This window comes from Muscardinus avellanarius (assembly GCF_963383645.1).
Source record: "Muscardinus avellanarius genome assembly, chromosome: 16".
NCBI classification, from domain to species: domain Eukaryota; kingdom Metazoa; phylum Chordata; class Mammalia; order Rodentia; family Gliridae; genus Muscardinus; species Muscardinus avellanarius.
Window position 1 is genome coordinate 12,968,734 of NC_137802.1, and position 27,659 is coordinate 12,996,392.

Consider the following 27,659-nt stretch of genomic DNA (forward strand, 5'->3'; position numbering starts at 1 on the left):
AAAAAGTGTATCCTGCTATTAGAATTCATTAGAAATCATGATACCCAGCAAGAAAGAAAAGAAATACCTAGGACAATGCTTCCTTTAAACTTCTTTAAAGCCCTTGTAAAAGTTGCCCTTGTAAAGCAGAGTAACATATACAAGGAAAACACTCTGGGGTTTTAATTATATGTAATGAAGGCATTAATTAGCCCCTACAACTACACACTGTATTTCTAAAGAGGGAGACCAGGTTGGCAGATTAGAATGCTTTCAAGTAATCTGATCATGTAAGGACCGCAGTAGCATGCCTTGCCAAACCTCTGCTACACAAATACACCAGCAACCTGCAGAGAGCTTAGAGAGGAGGAGCCAGTACCTGCCAGCCTTCTTTAGAGGGAAACTTGAAATAGCAGTGGGAGCCCTGCTGTCTAGAAAAATGAGGAGGAAGCTGGCTATGGGTCTTTATCCTTAATTAGCTTAACTGAGTTAAACCAATTGATTGGATGGAATATACCAAGAAATTATTAGATTGGCTTTACTAAGCACCCCAATAAAAGGGGGAAATGGGATAAATAAAATTATAAACTATAATAATACCCCCTCACACCAATTTAAGCTAATTTGACTAAATATCTAAGGAAGGAAATGAAGTTCTCTTTACAAAGGAAAACATGGAATGTTATAGCATTATGGTAAATGGCATTTTATACGCACATGGTAGCACAATCATCTACTATGCATGACTTTCTCAGTCACCATTTAACTTTTTTTTAAAGAGCACCTTCATCTTATTTATGGGTTGTAATTTAAAAATTAAGATATTTATTCGGACGTGGTGGCACACGCTTGTGATCACAGCATTCGGGAGGCTGATTCAGGAGGGTTGTGGTTCGCGGACAGTCTCAGCTTCTTAATGAGGCTCTCTGAAACTCAGTGAGACCCTGTGTCAAAATAGAGAATAAAAAAATAGGGCTGGGGGTATAGCTCAGAGGCAGAATATCCCTGGATTCCATCCCCAGAAAAAAAAAAGGAAGGAAGATAGAAAGATTCTATCTATCTATCTACCTATCTGTCTATCTATCTATATTGGTGGTACTGGGGTCCTGGAAGCCCTTCTACCTCCGGGCTACATTCCCAGACCTATTTTATACTTTTTTATTTGGAAACAGGGTCTCTTAAGTCAGCACGGCTGGCTTTGAACCTGTGTGATCCTCCTGTCTCCATGTCCCAAGCGTGGGGATTACAAGCGTGCGCCACCACGGCAGGAAGGAAGATATTTTAATCCCTTCTCTAAAGGTGGAGACACTGAGACAGATGTGATGGTGCACACCTGTAATCCCAGTTCTTGGGAGGCTGAGACAGGAGGATCTCAGGTTCAAGGTCAGCCTCAGCCACTTAATGAGACTCTTAGTAACCTAGTGAGACCCTGCTTGAAATAAAAATTAAAAAAAAATTCGAAAGGGTCAGGAATGTATCTTGGAAGTAGAATGCCTCTGGGTTCCATCCCCACTGCCAAAAATACACAAATAAATAAATAAATAATGAATAATAAATAGTAAAAAGAGGCTGACACTATACCTCAGAGGTAGAATACCCCTGGATTCAATCCCCAGCACCAAAAACAAACAAAAACAAACCAAAAAAAAAAAAAAGCTGGAGATACTATGCAGAAGATGAAGTAACAAGCTTGTCAAGCTACTTAGCAGCAGTGCTGAGACCATAACCCAGGCTCCTGATTAGAATGTGAGCCTCACAGAATGAAAGGCGAGGATGGATGCCAAGCCCTGCGTACAGTGTTGGGTACTCAGTGACCTCTGTGCGTTTCGTGTCTCCTCCTTACTATCACCTGGCGTACAGTAGGCCTGCCTAGTGGAATTTCTGACTGGGGCCATGAACTATAATCAATATAAAGATCTTCTGGGATATCTTGCACTCAGTGGATATCCCAGAAACAGTGTGAGATGCTTTATCCCTTCCAGGACCTCTGAGATCAGCAGCCATGAGTTCCGACTCGGAGATGGCTGTTTTTGGGGAGGCTGCTCCTTATCTCCGAAAGTCTGAAAAGGAGCGTATCGAGGCCCAGAATCGGCCCTTCGATGCCAAGACATCTGTCTTCGTGGCGGAGCCCAAGGAGTCGTTTGTCAAAGGAACGATCCAGAGCAGAGAAGCTGGGAAAGTGACGGTGAAAACAGAGGGGGGAGCGGTGAGTAGACACCAGGACCTGCCGCATTAATTGAATGGGGAGGCGGGGATCTGCTCACCCAGTTGACATCAATGGCGGCTCTCTTTCCTGTTTACCAGACTCTGACGGTGAAGGAAGACCAGATCTACCCCATGAACCCTCCTAAGTATGACAAGATCGAGGACATGGCCATGATGACCCACCTGCACGAGCCTGCCGTGCTGTACAACCTCAAAGAGCGCTACGCAGCCTGGATGATCTACGTGAGTGCCCCTCACCCGCCCGCATCTTCACCTCCATCACCGGGTACCCTACTGGCCCAGGGCTTCCGCAGCAGCACAGATGTGTCCCCTGTAGAGACCCCTTTCACTTTAGGAAAACTAGCTAGAGCTCACCACTGCTGTTGTAAAACACGAACCAAAGCAACAGCCAGCCCTGTGTCTTCAACTTCTCATCCCAAGCCAGGGAAGGCCACTGTCCCTGTGAGCTGGCTGGGACACGGAACTCTTCTTTCTTTCTTTCTTTCTTTCTTTCTTTCTTTCTTTCTTTCTTTCTTTCTTTCTCTTTCTTTCTTTCTTTCTTTCTCTCTCTCTTTCCTCCTTCTTCCTTCCTTTTTTCTTTTCTTTTCTTTCTTCTTTTTTTTTTGGGTTCTGGGAATGGAACCCAGGGGCATTCTACCTCTGAGCCACACCCCCAGCCCTATTTATTGTTTATTTTGATACAAGGGCTTAATAGGTTGCTGAAGGCCTCCTAAGTAACAGTCCTTTGCATCATTGTGTTCTGGTCCCTGTTTTTGGAATGCTGCTTGTTTTGGGAGATCTTGCCAGCTTCCGCAGGGAGAAGTAGGTGTTGTATCCCATTATTTCTGTCCCTGAAATCACCGACCATGTCCTTCCGCCCTCACACAATTCCATCGCTATCCCTTCCACTGACTGGAAATCCCTCAGTCTCATTTCTGGTTTATTCCTACTGCCCCTGCAGGGGCTTGGCACATTACACACAGTCAATAAATATTTTTAATTCAATATATTATATTGCATTCATAATTTTGCCTAGCTTAGCCAGTACTGATATTCAGCTATTTTAATTGGTTGGTGCTTGCTCTGGACTAGCAAAGATTTTAAAATCCATTTGTTGTAATGGTAATGCACTTACATAAGTTTCTTTTCTTTCTCTTCATAACTTAAAAATATTTGGCAAATATTTTCCCAGTGTTGCTGCACACTGTCCCGTTTACTTTATTAAATGTAAAAAAAAAAAAGAAATCAGGCATATGTTGTCTCAGGACTTACCATTGTATACCTAATCACTCCCTTATTGTTGGACACTTAGCTTATGTCCAGATTTCTGTTCTTATACATTTGAATTAATTCTGCAATGGAAGGGGTCATCTGTTTGTTTAAAACACTACAAATGTCTCAGAGTATATATTTAAAACAAACCGGCCTGGTTTTGGAGCTCTTCCATGTGAATATCACTGATGAGCCTGAAGGGGAGCGACAAGAATTCTGAAATCGGTCCCTTCCCCCAGGATGGTGCTATCACATTGTTGAGCCTGCCAACTAGCTGCCAACATGCTGATGCCTGGAAGATATGGAGAGCACTCACTTTATGCACTCCTTTTTGTTAAAATCCATTAAAGCAAATTGCAATAACAGGAAGGCCCTTGGACAGTTATTCTTTCTTTCCTTACATAGACCTACTCGGGCCTCTTCTGCGTCACCGTCAACCCCTACAAGTGGCTGCCGGTGTACAACCCCGAGGTGGTGACAGCCTACCGAGGCAAGAAGCGCCAGGAGGCCCCGCCCCACATCTTCTCCATCTCTGACAACGCCTACCAGTTCATGCTGACTGGTGAGCGGTGGGATGCTTTGTGTGTATAGTTTATCTACAGCAGAACTATAGAAGAGTGTCCAACCAACTTCAACACACTTTTAGATGATCCCCATTGGTCGAGGCAGGCATATTTATGAGCAATACATATGGCTAATGGTCTCTTAAATGCTTAAAAGTCAACAGGGTGGCATGGTTAGACAACCTGCTGTTGAATATCTTGGGGGACTCATACTTTGTAGTAAAAGTAGAAACATATCTATGAGTATGTCTACACACACATGCACACTCCTAGCTATTGGCACAGAAACAAACCGGACCTCTATTACTAGAGTTAAAACCTGAAGAGTAAACTGCCTCTGTGATTTTATCCTCAAGATCATAAATCGTGACCAATGAACAGTCTAATAAGGATGGCACAAATACTATTGCCCTGTGCCCCAAACCAGCCCAAACAAGCCTCGAATTTTAAGGTATATATGGTATTAAGATAATTAGGCTATAATATTGTCTCAGTTATATTTACCTCAGGTACCCAGAATACCTTTGGAACTAGCTTAGAAAATGGCTTATTAGAGTAAAACATTAAAACAAACTCTTACCTTCCCCTAAAAATAGGACAAAAACCATGAGTACTTTGAAAGCAATCACCTTTACTATATTTGTTTTTCCTCACACACTAAAAACATCTCCAGTGCCTATTCTCATTACTTCTTTCACCCACAACAAATATGTCAGTAACTTAAATTGTCATTGAAACCCGACTGAAGACCCAAGCTCACTTTGGGTAGTATTTATTCAATGGAAGAGAATTGAAACAAAGGTCTGGTGCTTCAGGAACACAGAGCTTTGTGATCAGCACTTGTACTCTGTCTTCCAAACATCTTCTCCCACCATAGAATCTTTTCCTCTGATGAGCAATTTCTTAGAGGACTTGAATATAAAACAGATGAAAGTGGTGGTGCTTAGTTTGAATGGACGCATATGTGGTAAAGAGGAGGGGGAGGGAGTAAGAGAGAGGGAGACTGGAAAGGTAGACCTAGGGCTCATCATGCGCTAAGGACTGCAAAACCCATGCTGAAAAATATCAAGTTCATTCAATTTTACTTTACATTTATCAATGTATCAGAAAATAGTAGTAAATGCCTATACTTTCTCCTTTGCAGACCGGGAGAATCAGTCGATCCTGATCACGTAAGTAGAGTTTATTCTTTTCCTTCATGGTTGTGCTATCTGCTCGCTTTGGAACCTCATCTGTTTTCGTTTTTACTGGGCAGTGGAGAATCTGGTGCAGGGAAGACTGTCAACACCAAGCGTGTCATCCAGTACTTTGCAACAATTGCAGTCACTGGGGAGAAGAAGAAGGAGGAGGCACCTTCTGGCAAAATGCAGGTGGGTTTGACTGGGATGGTCAGAGCCCAGGCTCTACCTGGGCTCTCAGGCTAAGAAATCCCTGAGCCCCAGATGCGAGGACCACTCTTGCCTTTGCAGGGGACCCTTGAAGATCAAATCATCAGCGCCAATCCGCTGCTGGAGGCCTTTGGCAATGCCAAGACCGTGAGGAACGACAACTCTTCCCGCTTTGTGAGTCTGATGGACACGATGATGGGTCCTGGCCACTGGTCAAAATTTATGGGATGTGTGAATACATTCTCTGAGTCTTTCATTCATACTATATTATACTGGATTTCTTTTCCTTCTGAGCATGTATCAAAAGCCCTGTCCAAAAGGATATGCGATACTTTTCTCTGGTTCTTTTTTTTTTTAATCTGTCATTATCTACTATTATTCACATTTAAAATTTTTTTTATTTTAACTGGCAATTATTGCATATATTTATGGGGCACAATGTGGCATTTTAGTATATGCATACATTGCAGAATAGCTCAATCAGTTAATTAACATATCTATCTCCTCACATATATGTATATCCTACTGACAAATTTTTAAATCAAAATTTTAAATCTTTCGCTTACAGAATAGGAGGTAAGGTTTTTTTAGTTCATGACCCAAACAGCCTTTGAACTGATTTACTATTAAAAACATGATCATCTTAGCTGGGTGTGGTGGCGCATGCTTGTAATCCCCGTGCTTGTGGAGGAGATAGGAGGATTGTGCTGGTTCGGAGTCTGGCTTGCTGGCTTAAGAGACCCTGTTTCCAAATAAAAAAATTAATAAAGTAGGTCTGGAAGTGTAGCCCGGAGGTAGAAGGGCTTCCAGGAACCCCAGTACCACCCAAAACAAAAAACAAGAAAAACCCATGATCATCTTAAGCTTTTTTATTTTTCAGAAACTTGTTTATTGAAAAATATGGTAGTAATTAATATTAATTTTCCTTTAAAGGGAAAATTCATCAGAATCCACTTTGGCACTACAGGAAAACTGGCCTCTGCTGATATTGAAACATGTAAGAGCTCAAATACCCTTTAAAATAATGTTTCTTATGAGCTAAACAATTGATCAAAGATCAAATTTACATGTCACATGTAAGTATGCTTTTCCTGCTTATTTTCTTGTTTTCCTTCCAGATCTGCTAGAGAAGTCTAGAGTTACTTTTCAGCTTAAGGCTGAAAGAAGCTACCATATTTTTTACCAGATCACATCAAACAAGAAACCAGAACTAATTGGTAAGAAACATCATAATTCCTTCTCAGAACTACTGCACCAGTCTCCATCAATGCACGGTCTCACCTAATATTCCATGTTGGAATTTAGTAGAGTTTTGATGTTTTTTTTTTCTATTTTATTTTTATAGTATGGAGATTGAATCCAGGGATCTTTAAGCACTGAGCTACATCTCCAGTCCGATTTACTTCTTTATTGGTATTGGGGATTGAACCCAGGGGCATTCTATCTCTGAGCTACATCTCCAGACCTATTTTATTATTTTATTTTGAAAAAGTCTTACTAAGTTGCAGAGGGCCTCACTAAGTTGCTGAGCCTGACTGCGAACCTGTGATCCTGTCTCAGCTTCCCAGGTACTAGAATTAAAGGCAGGTACCACCATGTCTGGCTCTTTTTATTTTTACTTTGAGGCAGGGTCTCATTAAGTTGCCCAAGCTGGGCTCAAACTTGCAATCCTCCTGCCTCAGCCTCCTGAGTAGCTGGGATTACAGAAATGTGACACTATGCCCAGCTTATTACTTGACTTTTAAAAAATAATTTTGTAGGCCAGGGCTGTATCTCAGTGGTACAGTGCTTGCCTAGCTTGTGCAAGGCCCTGAATTGGATCCCCAGCACACCAAAAAAAAAAATTATGGCAAGTTTGGTAAAAATATATATGTGCTAATTATACAAACTCATAAGAAAATGAAAGAAAAACTGAAAATAACAATTTCTAACAATATAAACACTTGGACAAATATTATTCTAGTATTTTCTGTATATGTGTAATTATGTACAGATATATACAATTTATATAACTAAAATAATAGTTACATGTCTTTTTGTAATTTTCTTTTCTTCTGAGTATATCATGGTTTTCTCCATGTCAATAATTATAGTTCTACCTTATTTTTAGTGGTTGCATAGTGTTTTATTCTGAAATAAAGAATACTGGGTTGCTTCCATTCTGAATTTTAAAGTCAACACTGTGATTACTATCCTTATAGAAACCGTGTTTTCCACATGAAATTATCTTTGCTGAATTATAGTGATGTTTAAAAAATAGGGAATGACAGGACACACATAACATCAATGTCAAGGTGTTGGGAGATGCTGCTAAATATCCTTATTGTGCCCCTTATTGCCTGTGAAACATCTTTCAACCAAGCATCATACAGTGACCTTAGCATTGGTCTAGAAATCTCTAGCTTTAATGAAGAAGCTAGTAATGCTTATCTTTGCTCTGTTCCATGTACTTAGAAATGCTTCTGATTACCACAAACCCCTATGATTACCCATTTGTCAGCCAAGGGGAGATCAGTGTGGCCAGCATTGACGACCAGGAGGAGCTGATGGCCACAGATGTAAGTAGAACATACAAAAATGGGAATGTCTGGGTTGGGTCAGAGCAATGGTCTACTGAGATATTCAGTCTCTAGTAGAAATAGCAAAGGATGATTCAAGACTGGGGACCATACGTGTACCTCCTGGAGTCAAATGAAAAGATGTGCTCTTACCATATTTTATTTGTTCTTTTAATAGTCTTCTCAATATTTTTTCTCTTCAGAATTTATCCAAACCATTTTTTGAATTTGTTTCCGAACCACCTCTCAAAATAACAACTGCCTTAAGTTCACTATCCTGGGCTGCTATCCTAAGATTATGTGAATCTTCAGATGATGTACACCTATAATTCTACTGGTCTGTGCTGGCCTTTGGTAGACCAGAACTCTCTACACCAGTCTAAGAGTCCCTTGCTCTCGTTAGCACTGGTAGTCTCGGAGTGTGGTCAACAAGTCAAAAATGAGAACAGGAACTACACACAGCCAGTGTGTAGAATATGACCTCACAGTTACCCTATTGATTATATTTACAGAGTGCTATTGACATTTTGGGCTTTACCAATGAAGAAAAGGTCTCCATCTATAAGCTCACGGGGGCTGTGATGCATTATGGGAATATGAAGTTCAAGCAAAAGCAGCGTGAGGAGCAGGCTGAGCCTGATGGCACCGAAGGTACCAACTGAGTTGTCCAGAGTTCATGTTTGCTCACAAATTATATTCTTAAGATGCATGGTGGTGCATACTTGTAATCCCAGTACTTAGGAGGCTGAGACAGGAGGATCACAGGTTCGAGAACAGCCTGAGCAAGTAACAAGACTCTCAGCAACCTACTAAGATCCTGATTTCCCCTTCCCCCAAAAATATATATTCTTGTTTTATTCCTAGAGAAGACAGATCACTGTTAGGAAATGAGTTTTAAAGTATACCTAAATAGTATACTGTGTGAAGTGTAGATATTACATAGATATTTCCTGTCATTTCTGAAGTTCTTTAGGGAAAACTACCAATAATCAAACTCTTGAACTTAGTGAAAAACCGGGCAAGCATACTAAAAACGATATACTGAAATAACTGTACAAAATGCCTATAGTTTTAAAAATTTAAGGAAGTGGGTATCTTTGGGCTATAATAACATTGTTCTCTCCTTCCTTCCTTTTAGTCGCTGACAAGGCAGCCTACCTCCAGGGTCTGAACTCTGCTGACCTGCTCAAAGCCCTCTGCTACCCCAGGGTCAAAGTTGGCAATGAGTATGTCACCAAAGGCCAGACAGTGGAGCAGGTAGGGACATAATTCAGATTCACCACCAGGGACAAAAGCCTGTGTGCAGCTTCACATGACTTAAAGTCCTATCTTTGCTTTTCAAGGTGATCAACTCAGTGGGTGCCCTGGCCAAAGCCGTCTACGAGAAGATGTTCCTGTGGATGGTCACTCGCATCAACCAGCAGCTGGATACCAAGCAGCCCAGGCAGTACTTCATTGGGGTCTTGGACATCGCTGGCTTTGAGATCTTTGACGTGAGTTGGTAGTTGGTTGGTCAAAGTACTTTAGAGTAGTGCAATGCAAACATTAATAAGATAGAACTTGTGACTATTAGAACCTTTTCTTACCATTGCCAATTATATTAAGACACAGAGAGATTAATTTGGCAGCTATGAATCATTTATTGTAGTGGAAATTCCACTTCTCTGAGAAAGAAACAAAGCACGTAATAGGGATTCAACATGCTATGTGATCCAAGGGGAGTCATGAACTAGTTTAGTGCTGAAGAGAGAAGGGACTCTAAAAATACCACAAAGCAAAACAGAGCTGATGTGAAAATATACTAAAGTGAACCTTAGAAACACATGTGCCCTGAATATATGGTGGAAAAACCATTAGGAAATACTTAGATAATAATAGCTGAGCAAAACTTAATAATTTAGTCAGCATTAATAAATGCAATTAGCTTTTAATGCTCATTAATGTGACATCATGAGATAAAAATTCATACTTGATTATAAAATACATTTTTTCTGTTTATAGTTTTTAAGAAGTTTACAATCTCTCTCTCTCTCTAATTATTAAAGTAAAACTTGGGCATTATGGAAAATTTAAAAGAGAAAGAGAAAAAATTCATGTAATTCTATTATTTTTATCTAGTTAATGTTAACATTTTGGTGGAATTTTTAAAATACAAGTGTCTGTTATTATACTGCATGTAATTTTTAGTATCTTGATCACTGTTTCATTTTTTATTAAAGAAGAACAGAGGTAGCAATTATAGCTGACTAGGAGTGCTGAACATAGTAACTTCCATGCAGCATAGATTCCTAGCTAGCTTCTCATGAGTTTCAAGTTAGCTCTTAAATGAATCCACAGAAAATTGTGAGTCCTCTGGAAAATGTAGAACATAATGAGAATAAATATGGTATGATTAGTAGAAACCCAGGAAATCACCTTTGCAAATGCAGGAAAAGAGTTTTAGTATTGACTTAGGATTTTCTCTAAAATGGCAGCAGTCTACCCTCAAAATATTCCATATTTTTTACTTTTTATTTTTATTTTGAAGGACTCTTCAGTCCAGTTATTTGACATTTATCACTTACAGGCTATTGAACTCATAGTTTTAAAAGTCTTACATTTAAAAAAAAACACTCAATTTGCTTAAGAGAGAGGTTAACACACCTATTTATTTAGTTCAACAGCCTGGAGCAGCTGTGCATCAACTTCACCAACGAGAAACTGCAACAGTTTTTCAACCACCACATGTTCGTGCTGGAGCAGGAGGAGTACAAGAAGGAAGGCATCGAGTGGACATTCATCGACTTCGGCATGGACCTGGCCGCCTGCATCGAGCTCATCGAGAAGGTATCCTTCGTCACCCATTCAGCACCCTCTTCCCCCACACTCTGCCCCTCATCTTTGACCAGGTGCTGTTGCTGTGTCTTAAATCCAGCCCATGGGCATCTTCTCCATCCTGGAGGAGGAGTGCATGTTCCCCAAGGCGACAGATACTTCCTTCAAGAACAAGCTGTATGAACAGCACCTTGGAAAGTCCGCCAACTTCCAGAAGCCCAAGGTGGTCAAAGGCAAGGCCGAGGCCCACTTCTCGCTGATCCACTATGCCGGCACCGTGGACTACAACATCACTGGCTGGCTGGACAAGAACAAGGACCCGCTGAATGAGACCGTGGTCGGGCTGTACCAGAAGTCTTCACTGAAAACTCTAGCTTACCTCTTTTCAGGAGCTCAAACTGCTGAAGCAGGTGATGCTCAAAAGTCTTAATACTTTCTGTAGATTTACAACTTGTGATGTTAGATGGAGGCTGGTGACCTCATAGCCCTGGCACTGCAGACCAAACTTCTTATTTCTCTGAGTGTGGGGAAGGTAGGCTGCATTTGGAATTATACATTTGTGGGTCATCTCATTACAGATGGGGCCCCTGGTGCAAAGATTCTCAACCAATGGGAGAAGAAAGAAAAACAAAAACTTCAGCTTCTGTGGTTAACTCCTGATTCTTCTGCTACACTATTTGGGGCTACTTTTTATTTGATTTTATTTTGGTCCAATGGATTAAACCCAGGAGCATGTTATCTCTGAGCTATACCCCCAGCCCTATTTTATGTTTTTATTTTAAAACAGCATCTCATTAAGAGATGAGGGCCTTGATAAGTTGCTGAGGCCAGTTTTGAACCTGCAATCCTCCTGTCTCAGCCTCCCAAGTACTGAGATAACAGGTATATGCCACTGCCCTCAATGTGGGGGTATTAAAGACAACATAGTGACCAAGTTCTGCCTCACAAGGCTAGATTTTATGGATGATTTTTGAAGTTAGTGTGCCCTTAAATGTCCTAACATTAAGGTGTCCATCTCTATATGGTGAGAAGAAAGCCAAAGGAGAACGGATCACATAAAAGTAGATGGAAACTTAGTTGAAAAATAGGATTCAAACAGGCATGGGCAGGGTAGGGAAGCACTCCACTTGAGGAGCATAGAAAGCACCAGAAATCATTGAATAAGGCTAGATTTAGCCCTGTGGATTCAAAACTCTATCTAAATGACCCCTTTCCTCCTTTTCCCTCCAGAGGCCAGCAGTGGTGGGGCTGCCAAGAAAGGTGCCAAGAAGAAGGGTTCTTCCTTCCAGACTGTGTCTGCCCTTTTCAGAGTAAGGGAGAAACTGCTCTTGTATCTCCTGTGACATTGGGAATATGTTGTTTTGTTGTAGTTTTGTACTGGGGACCAGAGCCAGGGCTTCATGTGTGCCAGGAAGGTGCTCTACCCCTGGGCTATCCCCCCAGCCTGCGTCTTTGTTTATAAAAGAACAAGATTTTCTTTCCAGAAGACATTAGGAAAGGACTGACATTAACCAATGACTCCTGTTGATCTCACATTGGAGATAAGGGGTTTAAATTACTCGGAAATTATTATCTCACTTTTCATGCTAAGTCAAACAATAAAGAATATTTCCTAGGATATTTTATAAAACTCAACTGTACCATTTATAACCTAGTTGAGTCATGACAAGGAGCAATAACATTTGTAAAGAGACCGAGACATCAGTAAAGTTAATAAAATTTAGTGGCTAACCAACAGTGAAGTTAATACTGTGTCCTTGTTCTTAGTTCAATAACTTACCAATTAGAACTGGTAGATTTGTTTCCTTATATATAATCTTTATGTCCTAAAAAGTAATGAAGCTTGCAAGAAGGAGCTATATTTATAAGTAAAAGCACAAGTGTGTTGTGGGCTTGTATTTCCGTATTGAAGAACTACAGGCCTTAGTAGAACAGAGAATGAGCAGTTATTATGGGAGCAAAGGCCTTCTAAATGTCTGTGGGTGGACAGGAACCAGGGGAGAAAGGATGGTGCTGGGAGGAAATGAAAGGAAGTAGATGGCAGGCCAACTCCTGCCAGCTCAAATGCAGAAAGGCATGCTAAGGAAGAAACTACATCTGAGGAGAAGGGTTCAAGGTGTTTCCTTAAATGAATGCAGTCTACACTGATTATTGATGCAGATACAGAGATACAGAGATTGATCTAAATGTTACCAACTAGTTGCTCATGACTGTGTATATAGTCTGGGATAACAGGATTTTTCCTGGTTTTACAGGAGAATTTGAACAAGCTGATGACCAACCTCAGGAGCACCCATCCTCATTTTGTGAGGTGTATCATCCCCAATGAAACTAAAACTCCTGGTAAGAAATTCTAGAGTGAGAGCATAAAGTCTAACTGCACACCTCCTTTTTCCTGACTCTGCAGAGGAATAAATATGTATTTTTTAGGGGCCATGGAGCATGAACTTGTCCTGCACCAGCTGCGGTGTAACGGGGTGCTGGAGGGCATCCGCATCTGCAGGAAGGGATTCCCAAGCAGAATCCTTTACGCAGACTTCAAGCAGAGGTCAGACTCTCCTAATTACAGCATATCTTGAAGTTTTTTATGAACAAATTTCATGCAAGCAGAACACTTTAGTGAAAAAATTAATTTGCCACGAAAAGGAAGTACAAAATTTAAGTCTCAAAAACACCTTAAAAAGAAAAATACTGTGCATAATTTTCTCTGTATTTATAAAGTGTCTGACTAGTTCACAGATGCAAATATTAGCTTCAGTAATTATGCATAGTACCTTTTTGAATACTTAATGTTTACTTATTTCACTTATTTGTCATAAAAGCCCAGTCGAGGCAAGTACTATAATTACCTAATTTTATAGATGAGTAAACTGAGGCCCAGGGTGGTTATTTGCCCAAAGGCACAAATTTAATGAGTGGCTAAGTTAGTAGCTCTCATGCATGCACAGCTACAAATAACCCATTTTCTGTCACTTTCTTTGGTCTAGTCTGTCTTACTTTTCCTGTCATACCTTAGTACCCAGTGTTTCCCATAAACAGAGAGGACATGTCACAATTATAACCCACTGTGATCCTTTTCCTCCTCTTGAGATAAGCCCATCTTGAGAATCCAAGAAGAGGTTTGGGCGGCAGTTATGGGAACTTAGCCTGTAAGTCTAGGTCTGGTGGACTTTAAGACAGCTGTAAGGCTCAAGACCCAAGATACCCCGAATCTTGATTTGAGGTTATTAGGATAGTTCCCCATACCTGAAATATCTTCTACCAGGTCCTTCAATAAAAAGTAGCTTTCTTGGAATGAGCATCTTTTTTTTTTTAGTACTGGGGATGGAACCCAGGGGCATTGTACACATTGGGCTACACCTTCAACTCTATTTTTTTAGTCTTTTTTTTTTAAACAGGGTTTCACTGAGTTGTGAAGAGCCTTACTAAGTAACTGAGGCTGACTGTGAATTGCAACCTTCCTGTCTCAGCCTCCCAAATGCTGGGATTACAAGCCACCATGTCTGGCTGACTCAGCATCTTAGAAAGCAAATTCATTAAGCAGGGAAAACTCATATTTTATAGGTCATCCATACCTCAACATGAACAAGATTATAAAATACAGGGTCTGATGAGGTAGAAAGAAAAATTGCAACTGTAAGAGCAGATAGAGTCTAACTGATAGGCAATAAATTGACCATCCATGTTAACAATGTCCTTCTGTGAACAAAGAACAACTTATTTAAAAAGCTCTGATTTTTAAAACGAATCATTTACTGCTTAGCTGGTACTTGTTTCATCAGTAAATCAAGTGTTGAAATGATATTTACCCTGCCAGGTACAAGGTACTAAATGCAAGCGCCATCCCTGAAGGACAATACATTGATAGCAAGAAGGCTTCTGAGAAGCTACTGGCATCCATTGACATTGACCACACCCAGTATAAATTTGGTCACACCAAGGTACCATTCTCTAACTCCAGCCTGATGCTCTTCCTCTCCTTTTGAACTTTATTCAAAGTTTTTAATTTACAACATTGCCCATGCACAGGTCTTTTTCAAAGCTGGTCTTCTGGGGCTCCTAGAGGAGATGAGAGATGACAAATTGGCCCAACTAATTACCCGAACCCAGGCCATGTGCAGGGGGTTCTTGGCCAGAGTGGAGTACCAGAAGATGGTGGAGAGAAGGTATGAAACCACGCTGTTTATTCACATCTTCCCTCTTCAAAAATACACTTACAGTTGGCTTACAGTTCAGATTCAGCTGTGATAAGGACACTGAAGTAAAAAGGACTAATTAAAAGTCCTGTAGCAAAACAGGAGAAAACTTAATAATCATCGCCATGGAATGTGTAAAAAAATTCAAGAAGCATAAAGTGTACATAGTTCTTACCTTACAAGAGACACTGCATCAGTGAAAAAGCAGAAACAATTTTTTTTTGCCATAGCACTTGATTTTAATATGGATTTATTAGGTAGAATATTAAATAGGAGAGCACAAAATATATATTTCAAGAATGGTTTTACACAAGATATAAAAACAACTTCTTCCATAGGATCATTTCTATGATCAAACTATCATGATTTAAAATAAGAGGGGCATTTGTCTACAAAAGACTTTGGAGTAAGTTAATACGATGTTATCAAGAGATGGGGCTTTCCAGGGATCTAATCTGTTGCAGCAACAAATTCAAAGACTAAAGAGCTGGGCATCTCAGTCAGCAGGATGTATATGACTAGAACCTACAGTGAGAGATACATTTTATATTGCCACTGGCATATCCACATGTCTGTGGATATGTGTGTGTAAAAAATGTACCTGAGCCACCTAGAATTTCATTTTTACTACCTAAAATTTTGCTAAAACTTTCTGTTGTGTCCTATTTCCTTAAAAACAACAAATTTTGGTCATGACCATTCTATGTGTATTTGAATAACCCATATATGAGGTTAAATAATATTAAAAAATAGTATGAAATTCTAGATGAAGCAAATATGGCATTATAGAATAGAATGAAAAATTCACACATTAAAACACAATATTAGAAATTATCTAAGAAATTCTGGCTTTTTTATTTGTAATTTAAAAATTTCCCTTTATTTATTTCTCTATTGGTACACTGTAATCATACATCTTGATGAAGTTCAGGATTACAGAAGCATACCTCAAGGGTCAAGTTCCCTTTCCACTGCCCTTATGGTGTTTTAGTAAAATGTTTGAGAGGCGCTGATACGTAACAATGCTTCTCAAAGAGTAGTCTTTGAATTGCATCATTACTACCTCTTGAACATTTGTTAAAAATTCACGCCCACCCAGAACGAAATCTGACTCTCTAGAGGTAGAGTCCAGGAATCAGTATTTTAGTAAGCCCTCAGGTGATTTTTACGTGTGCCAAAGTTTGAAAAGCAATGGTGTAGAGAGATAAATGATTAGCAAGTCACTGGCCATCATCCCAATACATCATTTCTTTTAATGTGCACATTTGAAAGCAGGTGAGGGTCAAAAGTGGAGGCAGAGTCTCCATTTCTAAGTGACAATACTTCAACTCATTCCCTCATCCACACAATACCTAATTTACACCCACTGTCTTTCAGGGAATCCATCTTCTGCATCCAGTACAACATCCGAGCCTTCATGAACGTCAAGCACTGGCCCTGGATGAAGCTCTTCTTCAAGATCAAGCCCCTGCTCAAGAGTGCTGAGACCGAGAAGGAGATGGCCACCATGAAGGAGGAGTTCCAGAAAACCAAGGATGAACTCTCCAAGTCTGAGGCAAAGCGGAAGGAACTAGAAGAAAAGATGGTGTCGCTGTTGAAAGAAAAAAATGACTTGCAGCTCCAAGTTCAGTCCGTGAGTTGGGCCTACCATCTTGGATACTGCGAGTCAGGATGCAAGCGCCAGGGCTCTGGCCACTGGGGGAGGGAGCTGGACAGTCAGCAGGGCAGATGCACATGGGAGGTTTTGAAGAGGGGGAAGCACCACAGTGGTCCAGGTACCGCCTCACTGCCTGGTGACCCCCACAAGCCAGCACCACGATGATGAGGCACAACTGTCCATAGTCTTTCATTCTACATGATTTCATTAGACTAAGAGATGGATGACCTCTTTCCTCTTATTTTATTTTATTTTTTGGTGGTTCTGGGGAAGAAAGTTAACATGAAACACTCCCAAATGAAATACTTAGGGTGAGGTAGCAGTTTGGGTAAAGATATTTATTTTTGTGGTGCTGAGGATTGAACCCAGGGGGATTCTACCTCTGAACTACACCCCCAGCCCTTTTGTGTTGTGTTTGTTGTTGTTGTTGTTTGGAAACAGGGTCTCACTAGTTTGCTGAGAGTTTCTCAGTGTTACTCAGGTTGGCCTCAATTCCACAACCCTGTCTCAGTTTTCCAAGTACTGAGATTACAGGTATGGGCTACCACGCCTGGCCCATGCCCAATTTTATTGAGTTGTTAATTACTGACATTAAAACTCTTACTCGCTTATTTCACTCCATTGCCAGAGTCAGTGTCCTATCACATCACACCCAGATGAGCATCAGCACCCACGCTCCCCGGCCTACTCTCAATTGTCTCTTCTTCCACCAGCCTACTCACTGCTCTCTCTCAGGCCAGTCACTTGAGAACTGCTGCCATCAACTTGGAAATGTAATTTATAAGACTATCTTTTATTTGAGTTGAACTAAATTATTCCAGTATAATTTATTCATCAGAAAATCATATTTTTTTCTCATCCCAAGATGAGTCTCTGCTGTCAATTTGGGGCACTGTAATAACTCCTTCAAGATTACAGAAGGAAAAAGAACCTTTTTATTCTGCCTCCACCCTCTTCAAATCCATCCTAAACTCTTTTGAGTTCTCCTCAGAGGTTTACTAAGAATCTGTCCTACACCATATTCACAACATGACTATCTGGAGCATATTATATTCTTTTATGTATTCAAAAGCTGAGATGAGGATCACTGGTGAATATATATTCCCTGTCTCTTTCATTTCCTGACTGCCCTATTCCCCTTAATTGGAAACAGTGGGTTGCCAGGAGTTTTTTGATTACTTTATGCCTCAACTTGAATTTAAAGCATCAGAACCAAGATCATCCTCAGTACTACAAAGGAAAATATTTCAGTAGCAGCTGCATGCTGAAGTTTTCTGGCAGGAACGTTTCCCTATTCCCCTTCAGCTCCTCAAATACATTAATTTCTGCACACCCCAATTCTACCCATTTCTCAAGGCTCAACCTGAATACTACTACGTCCATGAAACCAACCCTGATCCAATTTATCTGATATCTGATGTCACTAGCTGCCTTCTCCATTAATGGTAGCTTTAGAGAGATAGGTTTTGTAATCTCCTATAGAATATACTCTTTTAAAGAAACAGGACAACCACCAACACATTTTGGGTTTCCCACATTTTGGGTTTCCCACATATGAAAATGTACTGTACACAGTAAGTGATTTGTGAAAGTCTGAGGAAATAAATGAATAAAGGAAATCCAAAGGAGCAACTACAGAAGTTCACACTTTGTCATTATAAAGTATTTCATGTTTTCCTCTCAATTTTCTTTAGAGAACAAAACTTTAATTACTGAAACTAGGTCAGGATTCATATTATCTGAAGAGCATTGTCCATAGTTTCCCTACCCATGCCATTCATCTCTATGCTATTGTTTTGCCAAAACCAAATCTCATTGTGTTTTCAATTCAAGGAAGCTGAAGGTTTGGCTGATGCAGAGGAGAGGTGCGACCAGCTCATCAAAACCAAGATCCAGCTGGAGGCCAAGATCAAGGAGGTGACCGAGAGGGCCGAGGACGAGGAGGAGATCAATGCCGAGCTGACCGCCAAGAAGAGGAAGCTGGAGGACGAATGCTCAGAACTGAAGAAAGACATCGACGACCTGGAGCTGACGCTGGCCAAGGTGGAGAAGGAGAAGCACGCCACGGAGAACAAGGTAGGACACAGAGCCTGCCTCCCGGACAGAGGCCCTACCACCTGGCAATGCTATCTGAGAGCAGAGGCCATCTCTTTCTTCACCTTCCTAGGTGAAAAACCTCACTGAAGAGATGGCAGGCCTGGATGAAACCATCGCCAAGCTGACCAAGGAGAAGAAGGCCCTGCAAGAGGCCCACCAGCAGACCCTGGATGACCTGCAGGCGGAGGAGGACAAGGTCAACACCCTGACCAAAGCTAAGATCAAGCTAGAGCAGCAAGTGGATGACGTAAGTCTAGCATTACCAAGGAAACGTTTTCTTCTAAAGGAAATGAGGCCCTCCTTCTGACTTGACACAATTCATATTTAGCTTGAAGGGTCCTTGGAGCAAGAAAAGAAACTTCGAATGGACCTAGAAAGGGCCAAGAGGAAACTTGAGGGTGACCTGAAGTTGGCCCAAGAGTCCATCATGGACATTGAAAATGAGAAACAGCAGCTTGATGAAAGGCTCAAAAAGTAAGTATGAAGGAATTGCTGTTGGATTTGCTTCTGGGGTCAGTATGAATTAAATTGCTCACTTTGCTGCTTTTCTAAAAGAAAAGAGTTTGAAATGAGCAATCTGCAAAGCAAGATTGAAGATGAACAGGCCCTTGGCATTCAGTTGCAGAAGAAGATCAAGGAGCTACAAGTAAGACCTGATTCTCAACAGTCCAATTCATCATGAAAAAGCGACCAGCACAAGAAACCGAGTTTACATTTTTTCCACCATTTCCAGGCCCGTATCGAGGAGCTGGAGGAGGAGATCGAGGCGGAGCGGGCCTCCAGGGCCAAGGCAGAGAAGCAGCGCTCCGACCTCTCCCGGGAACTGGAGGAGATCAGCGAGCGGCTGGAGGAGGCCGGCGGGGCCACTTCTGCCCAGATCGAGATGAACAAGAAGCGCGAGGCGGAGTTCCAGAAAATGCGCAGGGACCTGGAGGAGGCCACGCTGCAGCACGAGGCCACGGCGGCCACACTCAGGAAGAAGCACGCGGACAGCGTGGCGGAGCTGGGGGAGCAGATCGACAACCTGCAGCGGGTCAAGCAGAAGCTGGAGAAGGAGAAGAGCGAGATGAAGATGGAGATCGACGACCTTGCTAGTAATGTGGACACCATCTCTAAAGCCAAGGTACAAGAGATTTGGGCAAATTCATATTAATGACACTAATCTATACAGAATACCATAGTTTACACAGGGCACTTTATTCATATTAAATAACTTGTTATTTGCAGTAATCCAAGAAGGCAAAAAGAAAAATAGTAGTATTTTTATTAGTCCATTTGACAGATGAAGCAACAGAAATCCAAGGAGTTGAAGCACATGGGCTCATCAAGCCATTAATAAATGACAGCACCAGCGTTTGAACACAGGTCATCTGTGGTCTTCAGGTCTCCAACTGGAGAACACAGCTCTCTCAAGTTTCAACCAGCCAACAAGCAAGGCTTCAGTGTGCCCAAAGGGCATGCTCAAGTGTTGCATATACTTTTAGAAAGCATGCCATACAATCCCTACCGAATCTTAAAAATTAGAACCCAATCCTTAAACTTTATGTTGATATTGCACACAGCTTCATGAGTAGCGCTTATAAAATAAAAAGAAAATATACTTCTGTACCACCGCAATAAGAATATTTGGCTTGTTTTATGCATTTTCTCCCTTGGGGAGAAGTCATAGCTCCTGCACGGACTACTGTCTTGAAAGGTGTTCATTTCCGCCTCCCACTCTCTCTCCTGCAGGGGAACCTAGAGAAGATGTGCCGCACCCTAGAGGACCAAGTGAGCGAGCTCAAGTCCAAGGAGGAGGAGCAGCAGCGCCTCATCAATGACCTGACGACACAGAGGGGCCGCTTGCAGACTGAGTCCGGTAACTCTCCTGTCCTCTGTGGTGCCTTCAGTGGCGATGATGTGGTTAAGAACCAATGATTTGGTGACAGCCTAATAAAAGCAACTGAGGTCATGTGTGACTAACCGAAAGGCTCAGACTCTCAACCTCCGTGCCAGGTCATCTGGGGACAACACCAGAGATACAGGTTTCCATATGACGAAACCACACTTGGCTCCAGAAAGGCCTGGAGTCTCTGCTCATAGAGGAGATGTTAGGACGAGGGGTCACTCCAGTTTGGGCCCAGTGATTCTGTTTCAGGCCCTGTTTCTCTTGTTTTTAATGTCAGCATAAACTACATTTCTGAGTGGGATAATGGACAGCCCAGTTTCTCAAAAGTCTCTGGAAGTAGAACTAAGTCGATTTGGGCATCTTAGCTATCTTCTTTGATAGTCATTGCCATATTTTGCAAAATATAATAAGCCTGAAATAATTGGTTATGGGAAGGACAAAAATATTTAAACTGGTGGGGCAGAGGTGCTACTTGTCTTGTATTCTCAGCACTCTGGAGGCTGAGGCAGGAGGACTGCAGGCTTGAGGCCAGCCTCAGCCATTTACCAAGATCCTCAGAAACTTAGGGTGGTCCTATTTAAAAAAAATAAAAGGGCTGGGAGTGTAGCTTAGTGGCACAATATCCTTTGGCTCAAACCATAGTACTGAAAAATAATCTAGCTGTGTTCACTTGGATTGGTATATAAGTTCCATTACTGATACCAGAAATTTGATATTGAACATGAAGACGTTTATAAGTGAATTCAGTCACCTGAGCATTCAATTTTGGGGGAAAAGAGTTAAATGCATTTCAAACATGGGCTTGCGGAATTACTTCTTCATTTAGAAAATAGCAGTACCATTTCTTTTGTCTCTCAGGTGAATTCTCACGCCAGCTTGATGAGAAAGAAGCTCTGGTGTCCCAGTTATCAAGAGGCAAACAAGCGTTTACTCAGCAGATTGAGGAACTAAAGAGACAGCTTGAAGAGGAAGTAAAGGTAGCAATTATTCAAACATTTCTTTTTTCCCCTCTGTCTCATGAGCTGATTCTAAACAGAGCCAGTTACCAACAACTTTTAAAGGATCTGAAACTCAAGAATTAAATACTTAAGTATCCATTAAATGAAGTCATAACTATCCCCATAGGCCAATAATGCTCAGAGTACTAAATCCACTGGGGCTCTCTCTTGACTTGCACAGGCCAAGAACGCCCTGGCCCACGCCCTGCAGTCCTCCCGCCACGACTGCGACCTGCTGCGGGAGCAGTACGAGGAGGAGCAGGAGTCCAAGGCCGAGCTGCAGAGGGCGCTGTCCAAGGCCAACAGCGAGGTGGCCCAGTGGAGGACCAAGTACGAGACGGACGCCATCCAACGCACGGAGGAGCTGGAGGAGGCCAAGTACGTGCACAGATAGGAGAGAATGTGCAGAAAACTCAGCCCCTTCCAGGAAATAGTAAGGAAAAAGTAAATGCTCATTAACTAGCATTTACCTGCCAGTCACTCTCAGACCCGTGAATAATTCATGAATTAAGTAAACATGGTCCCTGTGCTACCAGACTAAAACTAGTTAAGGAAACACAATAGCAAAGAATTACTCGTTACAGAGTGTATTGCTGTACAGCGAATGCCCCAGGCTCCTCTGTGCTGTGCCCTCTGCCTGGAATAGTCTCCCTGCAGGTCTCCTTCCAGCTCACTCTGACTTCTTTCAGATTTTGAGTCAAGTGTTACCCCCTGGAGGAGACCCTCCCTGAGTACCTGGAGCAGCTGCCCACCGTTGGCCTCGTTTTGTTTCTCTTGGTCGCACATGTGTCTATAGAGCGGTGCTGACGCAGCTCCTGACTTGCCTCCTGTGTACCTTTCTCACTTGTTTGTAAGCTTCATGAGACAGGGAACCTTTTTGTCATGATCACTCACTGCTGTGGACTCAGTGTCTCATACATCAAAGGAGGCTCATCGATACTCGTGGAGTGAATGGACAGATGGCATTAACACTAAGTTTCTAATATCTCTCAGTGTGGCTATTTTTCCCTAAAAGAAAATAAGAAAACCTTCTGTAATCTTTAAGGAAGAAGCTGGCCCAGCGGCTACAGGCTGCAGAAGAACACGTAGAAGCTGTGAATGCCAAATGTGCTTCCCTTGAGAAGACAAAGCAGCGGCTGCAGAATGAGGTGGAGGACCTCATGCTCGACGTGGAGAGGACCAACGCTGCCTGCGCGGCCCTGGACAAAAAGCAAAGGAACTTCGACAAGGTGATTCCTGCCGCATCCTCCGCGCTCCACCGCTTCCTTCCGTCCTCGCCAGTGGGTAACTGCTTTTGGTCTTTCAGATCCTGGCAGAATGGAAGCAGAAATATGAGGAGACACATGCTGAACTGGAGGCCTCCCAGAAGGAGGCCCGCTCCCTCGGCACTGAGCTCTTCAAGATGAAGAATGCCTACGAGGAGTCCCTGGATCATCTAGAAACCCTGAAGCGAGAGAACAAAAACTTGCAGCGTGAGCCCCTTCGCTTTCAATAACATTCGTGGCTTGTAGCAATCTCTCTCTCTCTCGTTCATGTGTTTGACCAAATTCTTTACTTGCCTTTCATCCACACAACAGAGGAGATTTCTGACCTCACTGAGCAGATTGCAGAAGGAGGGAAACGTATCCACGAACTGGAGAAAATAAAGAAACAAGTGGAACAGGAGAAGTGTGAACTCCAGGCTGCTTTAGAAGAAGCAGAGGTACAGGTCCAATTGTGCACCATAAGCCAACACATTCACAATGAATTAAGACCATCTACATAGTTTAGTTAAAGAGATCTACATCACAGAGTTAACAAGGCATAGAAAAACTTTAGAATACTTCTTGCTAATGTCCCCTGATGCTGTCATTAAGGCCTCTCTGGAACACGAAGAGGGAAAGATCCTGCGCATCCAGCTTGAGCTGAACCAAGTCAAGTCGGAAATCGACAGGAAAGTTGCTGAGAAGGACGAGGAGATTGACCAGCTGAAGAGGAACCACATTCGAGTCGTGGAGTCCATGCAGAGCACACTGGATGCCGAGATCAGGAGCAGGAACGACGCCATCAGGATCAAGAAGAAGATGGAGGGAGACCTCAATGAAATGGAGATCCAGCTGAACCACGCCAACCGCATGGCGGCCGAGGCCCTGAGGAACTACAGGAACACCCAGGGCATCCTCAAGGCCAGTGGCTTCAAAGGGGCCCGGGATGACTGGGCCACCATGGCCCTAAGGACGCGGAGTCTCAATGATCCTTCATCCCACAGGACACCCAGCTGCACCTGGATGACGCTCTCCGGGGCCAGGAGGACCTGAAGGAGCAGCTGGCCATGGTGGAGCGCAGAGCCAACCTGCTGCAGGCCGAGATCGAGGAGCTGCGGGCCACGCTGGAGCAGACAGAGCGGAGCAGGAAGATCGCAGAACAGGAGCTGCTGGATGCCAGCGAGCGTGTGCAGCTCCTTCACACCCAGGTGGGATTTAGCACAAAGAACTCCCCTGTGGGAAATGTGTATGTGCCCAGAACATATGAGTCTAAGTTTTCTATATATATGACTCAGGTTTCATACTTCTACCAAATTTTCACTGTGTTGAGAAATCTTTCATTGTTTTATCTTGATTCACTTCCTATAATATTTGGAGTGCCCCATATTCTACTATGTATTGTATTAGTTTTACTAATCCTCTTTATCAATATTGACATTTTATTATAGAGAAATGGATTTTTTAAACATTATAATTTTTATCTTTGTGAATGGTCTTATTGGTCAATGGCAATTAGAAGAATATAGAGCTATTTGACCTACTTATGAACTATGCACTTGAAGATGCTGAATATTTTATAACTTTTCTTTTATTTAATGTACTAAATATGAAAATTCCTATTGAAAAGCATTTATGTTTTTGGTGGTACTGGGGTTCCTGGAAACTTTCTACCTCCGGGCTACACTCCCAGACCTATTTTTATACTTTTTTATTTAGAAACAGGGTCTCTTAAACCAGAGAGGCTAGCTCCGAACCTGTGTGATCCTCCTATCTCTGCCTCCCAAGCGCGGGGATTACAAGCGTGCGCCACCACGCCCAGCGAAAAGCATTTCTTTTACTTGCAAGTTTTAACTGAAATTTTTCAAGAGATAGCTACTTGGATAATGTACTTTGATAACATGATAAAAAGATGTATAACTTATCTTTAAAAAGAACACCAGCCTGATCAACACCAAGAAGAAGCTGGAGACAGACATTTCCCAAATCCAGGGAGAGATGGAGGACATCGTCCAGGAAGCCCGCAACGCAGAAGAGAAGGCCAAGAAGGCCATCACTGATGTGAGTAGCAGGCACACTTCTCCGTTGATTTCTCGGTGTGACTTCCTGACAGCAATTGCTTTCTCAATTCTCCTGGTTTATTTGTCAACTAGGCGGCCATGATGGCGGAGGAGCTGAAGAAGGAGCAGGACACCAGCGCCCACCTGGAGCGGATGAAGAAGAACATGGAGCAGACGGTGAAGGACCTGCAGCTCCGCCTGGACGAGGCCGAGCAGCTGGCGCTCAAGGGCGGCAAGAAGCAGATCCAGAAGCTGGAGGCCAGGGTGGGTCTCCCAGTATCTATTTCCCTTTGTTTTCAGTGCCTGATTGGATCAGAGTTCTAAGAGCCTGACTCTCTGCAGGTGCGCGAGCTGGAAGGAGAGGTTGAGAGTGAGCAAAAGCGTAATGTCGAGGCTGTCAAAGGTCTACGCAAACACGAGCGGCGAGTGAAAGAACTCACCTACCAGGTATGGGGGCAGTTGGTATAAGCTACAGCCTCTTCCAGATCTGTAAGAAATACTCAAATGCACCGATACAATGGCCGTGTGCTTCAGAAGTAAGGTCCTATGGTTTTCATAATCTTTCAGACGGAAGAAGATCGGAAAAATATTCTCAGGCTTCAGGATTTGGTAGATAAACTTCAGGCCAAAGTGAAATCTTACAAGAGACAAGCTGAGGAGGCTGTAAGTATTCTTAGGCTAAAGGGGAAGAGTGAAGTCCTTGGGTTGAGAAAAGCTAATAATTCGATTCACTCTCTTGTTCGGTGCATAAATAGTTTGCTTTAAAATAGAAGACTTTACTTAAAAACATTGCTTATCATTAGTAATATCAATAACTTGATTTTACAAGTGAACTTTCAGTCCACAAAGAAAACTTTAAAAACTTAAAAGTAAAAATAATACAGGCCATATTCTCTGGTCACAGTGATAAAATTGTAAAGTGGTCAGAAGTATGAACAAAAATCCTTTGATACTTAAGTGTAAAAATAAAAAGCAACCTTTCCTATATAATTCTTGGGATAAACTTGAAATAAAAGCATAGCTACTGAATAATGAATTTTAAATAACATTACAAAGAAGATGCTATTTTTACAATCCAATTGGATGAAGTCAAAGCTGTGCCTTAAGGTTAATTCATCGCTGGATGTGTTTTCATTATGAATCAAAAATAAAAATAAATGGGCAATCCAATCCAGAAACTATAAGAATATGACAAAAAAGAATAAAAATGCTATTAAAGATAAAAATAGAAAATTATTAATTTCAGTACATTATTTCCTAATTAGCTTTAGTAATATTAGTAATATTTGATAACTTCTTGGGAATTAACAAAAAAATATACAACTAGTTTAATCAAGGAAAAATGAGAGAAAATACAAACACAACACTAGAAATAAGAAAAGTAATAAACCATAGACACAGATGATTATTTTTATTGTATATATAAACCTATCCCCAAATAGCCAAAACTCTGAAGAAACTGATGGTTTTTCTATGAGAATATAAATGACCATGTTGGCTGAACAAGCTATTGCAGAATTACTTCTGAAAATGAACCCAGGTCTACAGAGGTCTTTCAGAATTTTAAGGAACAGATAATCCCCCAGCTATGTAAGCTGTTCGCGAGCATAGGGAAAGATGGAAAGCTTTCCAATTCATGTTAAGAAGCTCACATATCCCTCATACCACAGCCCGTCCAAGAGAGAGCAGGGATGAGAAAATAAAGGCAGCTTCACTCAGCAGTGCAGCTGCAGCTTGGATGAACTACTAAGCAGTAAAGCCCTTGCTTTATGAAAGAAACTGTCCATTTGTGATTAAATAGGCTTAATTCCTATAGTGTAAGGATTGTCTTTTTATCCATCTATTAATTAATACAATCACTATGTCCAAGAAGGAAGAAAAAAGTGGCCATTCCATGCCAAAATGATGTGCAGTAAAATATAACATTTATTTCAATTTTGAAAAACTATTACTAAACTCATCCTTAATATGATAAAGAATACCTAACTCTAGTAGAACAGGCACCATGTGACGGTGAGCATTAACAACTTTGACTTCAATATTCTAGCCTTTTCCTCTGATCTTTTTTTTTTTTTTTTTTTTTTTTTTTTTACTTTCTTGCTCTACATATAATACATATCTTTTTTGGGGGGGTACTGGGGATGGAACCCAGGAGCATTATACCTCCAAGCTATACCCCCAGCTCTATTTTTCAGTCTTTTTATCGTTTGAAACAGGGTCTCACTGAGTTGCAGAGGGCCTCACCAAGCAGCTGAGGCTGACCGCGAACCATGATCCTCCTGTCTCAGCCTCCCGAATGCTGGGATTACAAGCGTGTACCACCATACCCGGCAATACATATCTTTTAATATACACTCATTACAAACATAAGCATGTGATTATGAGACACTAAGCCCCAATTAAGTCAAAATATAGTTTCAATGATAAGAAACATACAGGAAATGGTAGGATCTTGCTCATCTAGAGGTTCCCCGTCCTTTCTCCCCTGAGGCCTGCAAAGCCTAGAAAGATGCACAAACCAGGTTGCTTACAATTCCATTTTCATCCTCAGGAGGAGCAATCCAACACAAATCTATCCAAATTCCGCAAGATCCAGCATGAGCTGGAGGAAGCTGAGGAGAGGGCCGACATTGCAGAGTCTCAGGTCAACAAGTTGCGGGTAAAGAGCCGGGAGGTCCACTCGAAAATCATCAGTGAAGAGTGACCCGGGCCCCATGCTATGGGAGGACTGAAGAGAGGTGCA

At 41.9% G+C, this 27,659-nt stretch overlaps 1 protein-coding gene across 1 annotated transcript; it reads left to right on the forward strand.

Annotated features, from left to right (window-relative positions):
- Positions 1–1,981: 1,981 nt before the first annotated feature.
- LOC308274432 (myosin-2-like) lies at positions 1,982–27,620 on the forward strand (the record flags this gene model as incomplete). The annotated part of the gene is made up of 38 exons (XM_080712124.1): positions 1,982–2,185; positions 2,284–2,427; positions 3,862–4,018; positions 5,164–5,191; positions 5,275–5,389; positions 5,489–5,581; positions 6,341–6,404; positions 6,526–6,624; positions 7,862–7,965; positions 8,478–8,616; positions 9,104–9,222; positions 9,309–9,458; positions 10,621–10,791; positions 10,880–11,189; positions 12,010–12,089; positions 13,035–13,122; positions 13,210–13,327; positions 14,597–14,720; positions 14,809–14,945; positions 16,353–16,608; positions 18,466–18,708; positions 18,800–18,976; positions 19,058–19,203; positions 19,285–19,375; positions 19,463–19,852; positions 20,461–20,587; positions 21,476–21,594; positions 21,797–21,993; positions 22,661–22,844; positions 22,922–23,087; positions 23,193–23,317; positions 23,472–23,780; positions 23,864–24,067; positions 24,792–24,917; positions 25,010–25,180; positions 25,259–25,363; positions 25,484–25,579; positions 27,468–27,620. 38 exons carry the CDS (start codon positions 1,982–1,984, stop codon positions 27,618–27,620), a joined length of 5,829 nt encoding a protein of 1,942 aa, XP_080568250.1.
- Positions 27,621–27,659: the final 39 nt, after the last annotated feature.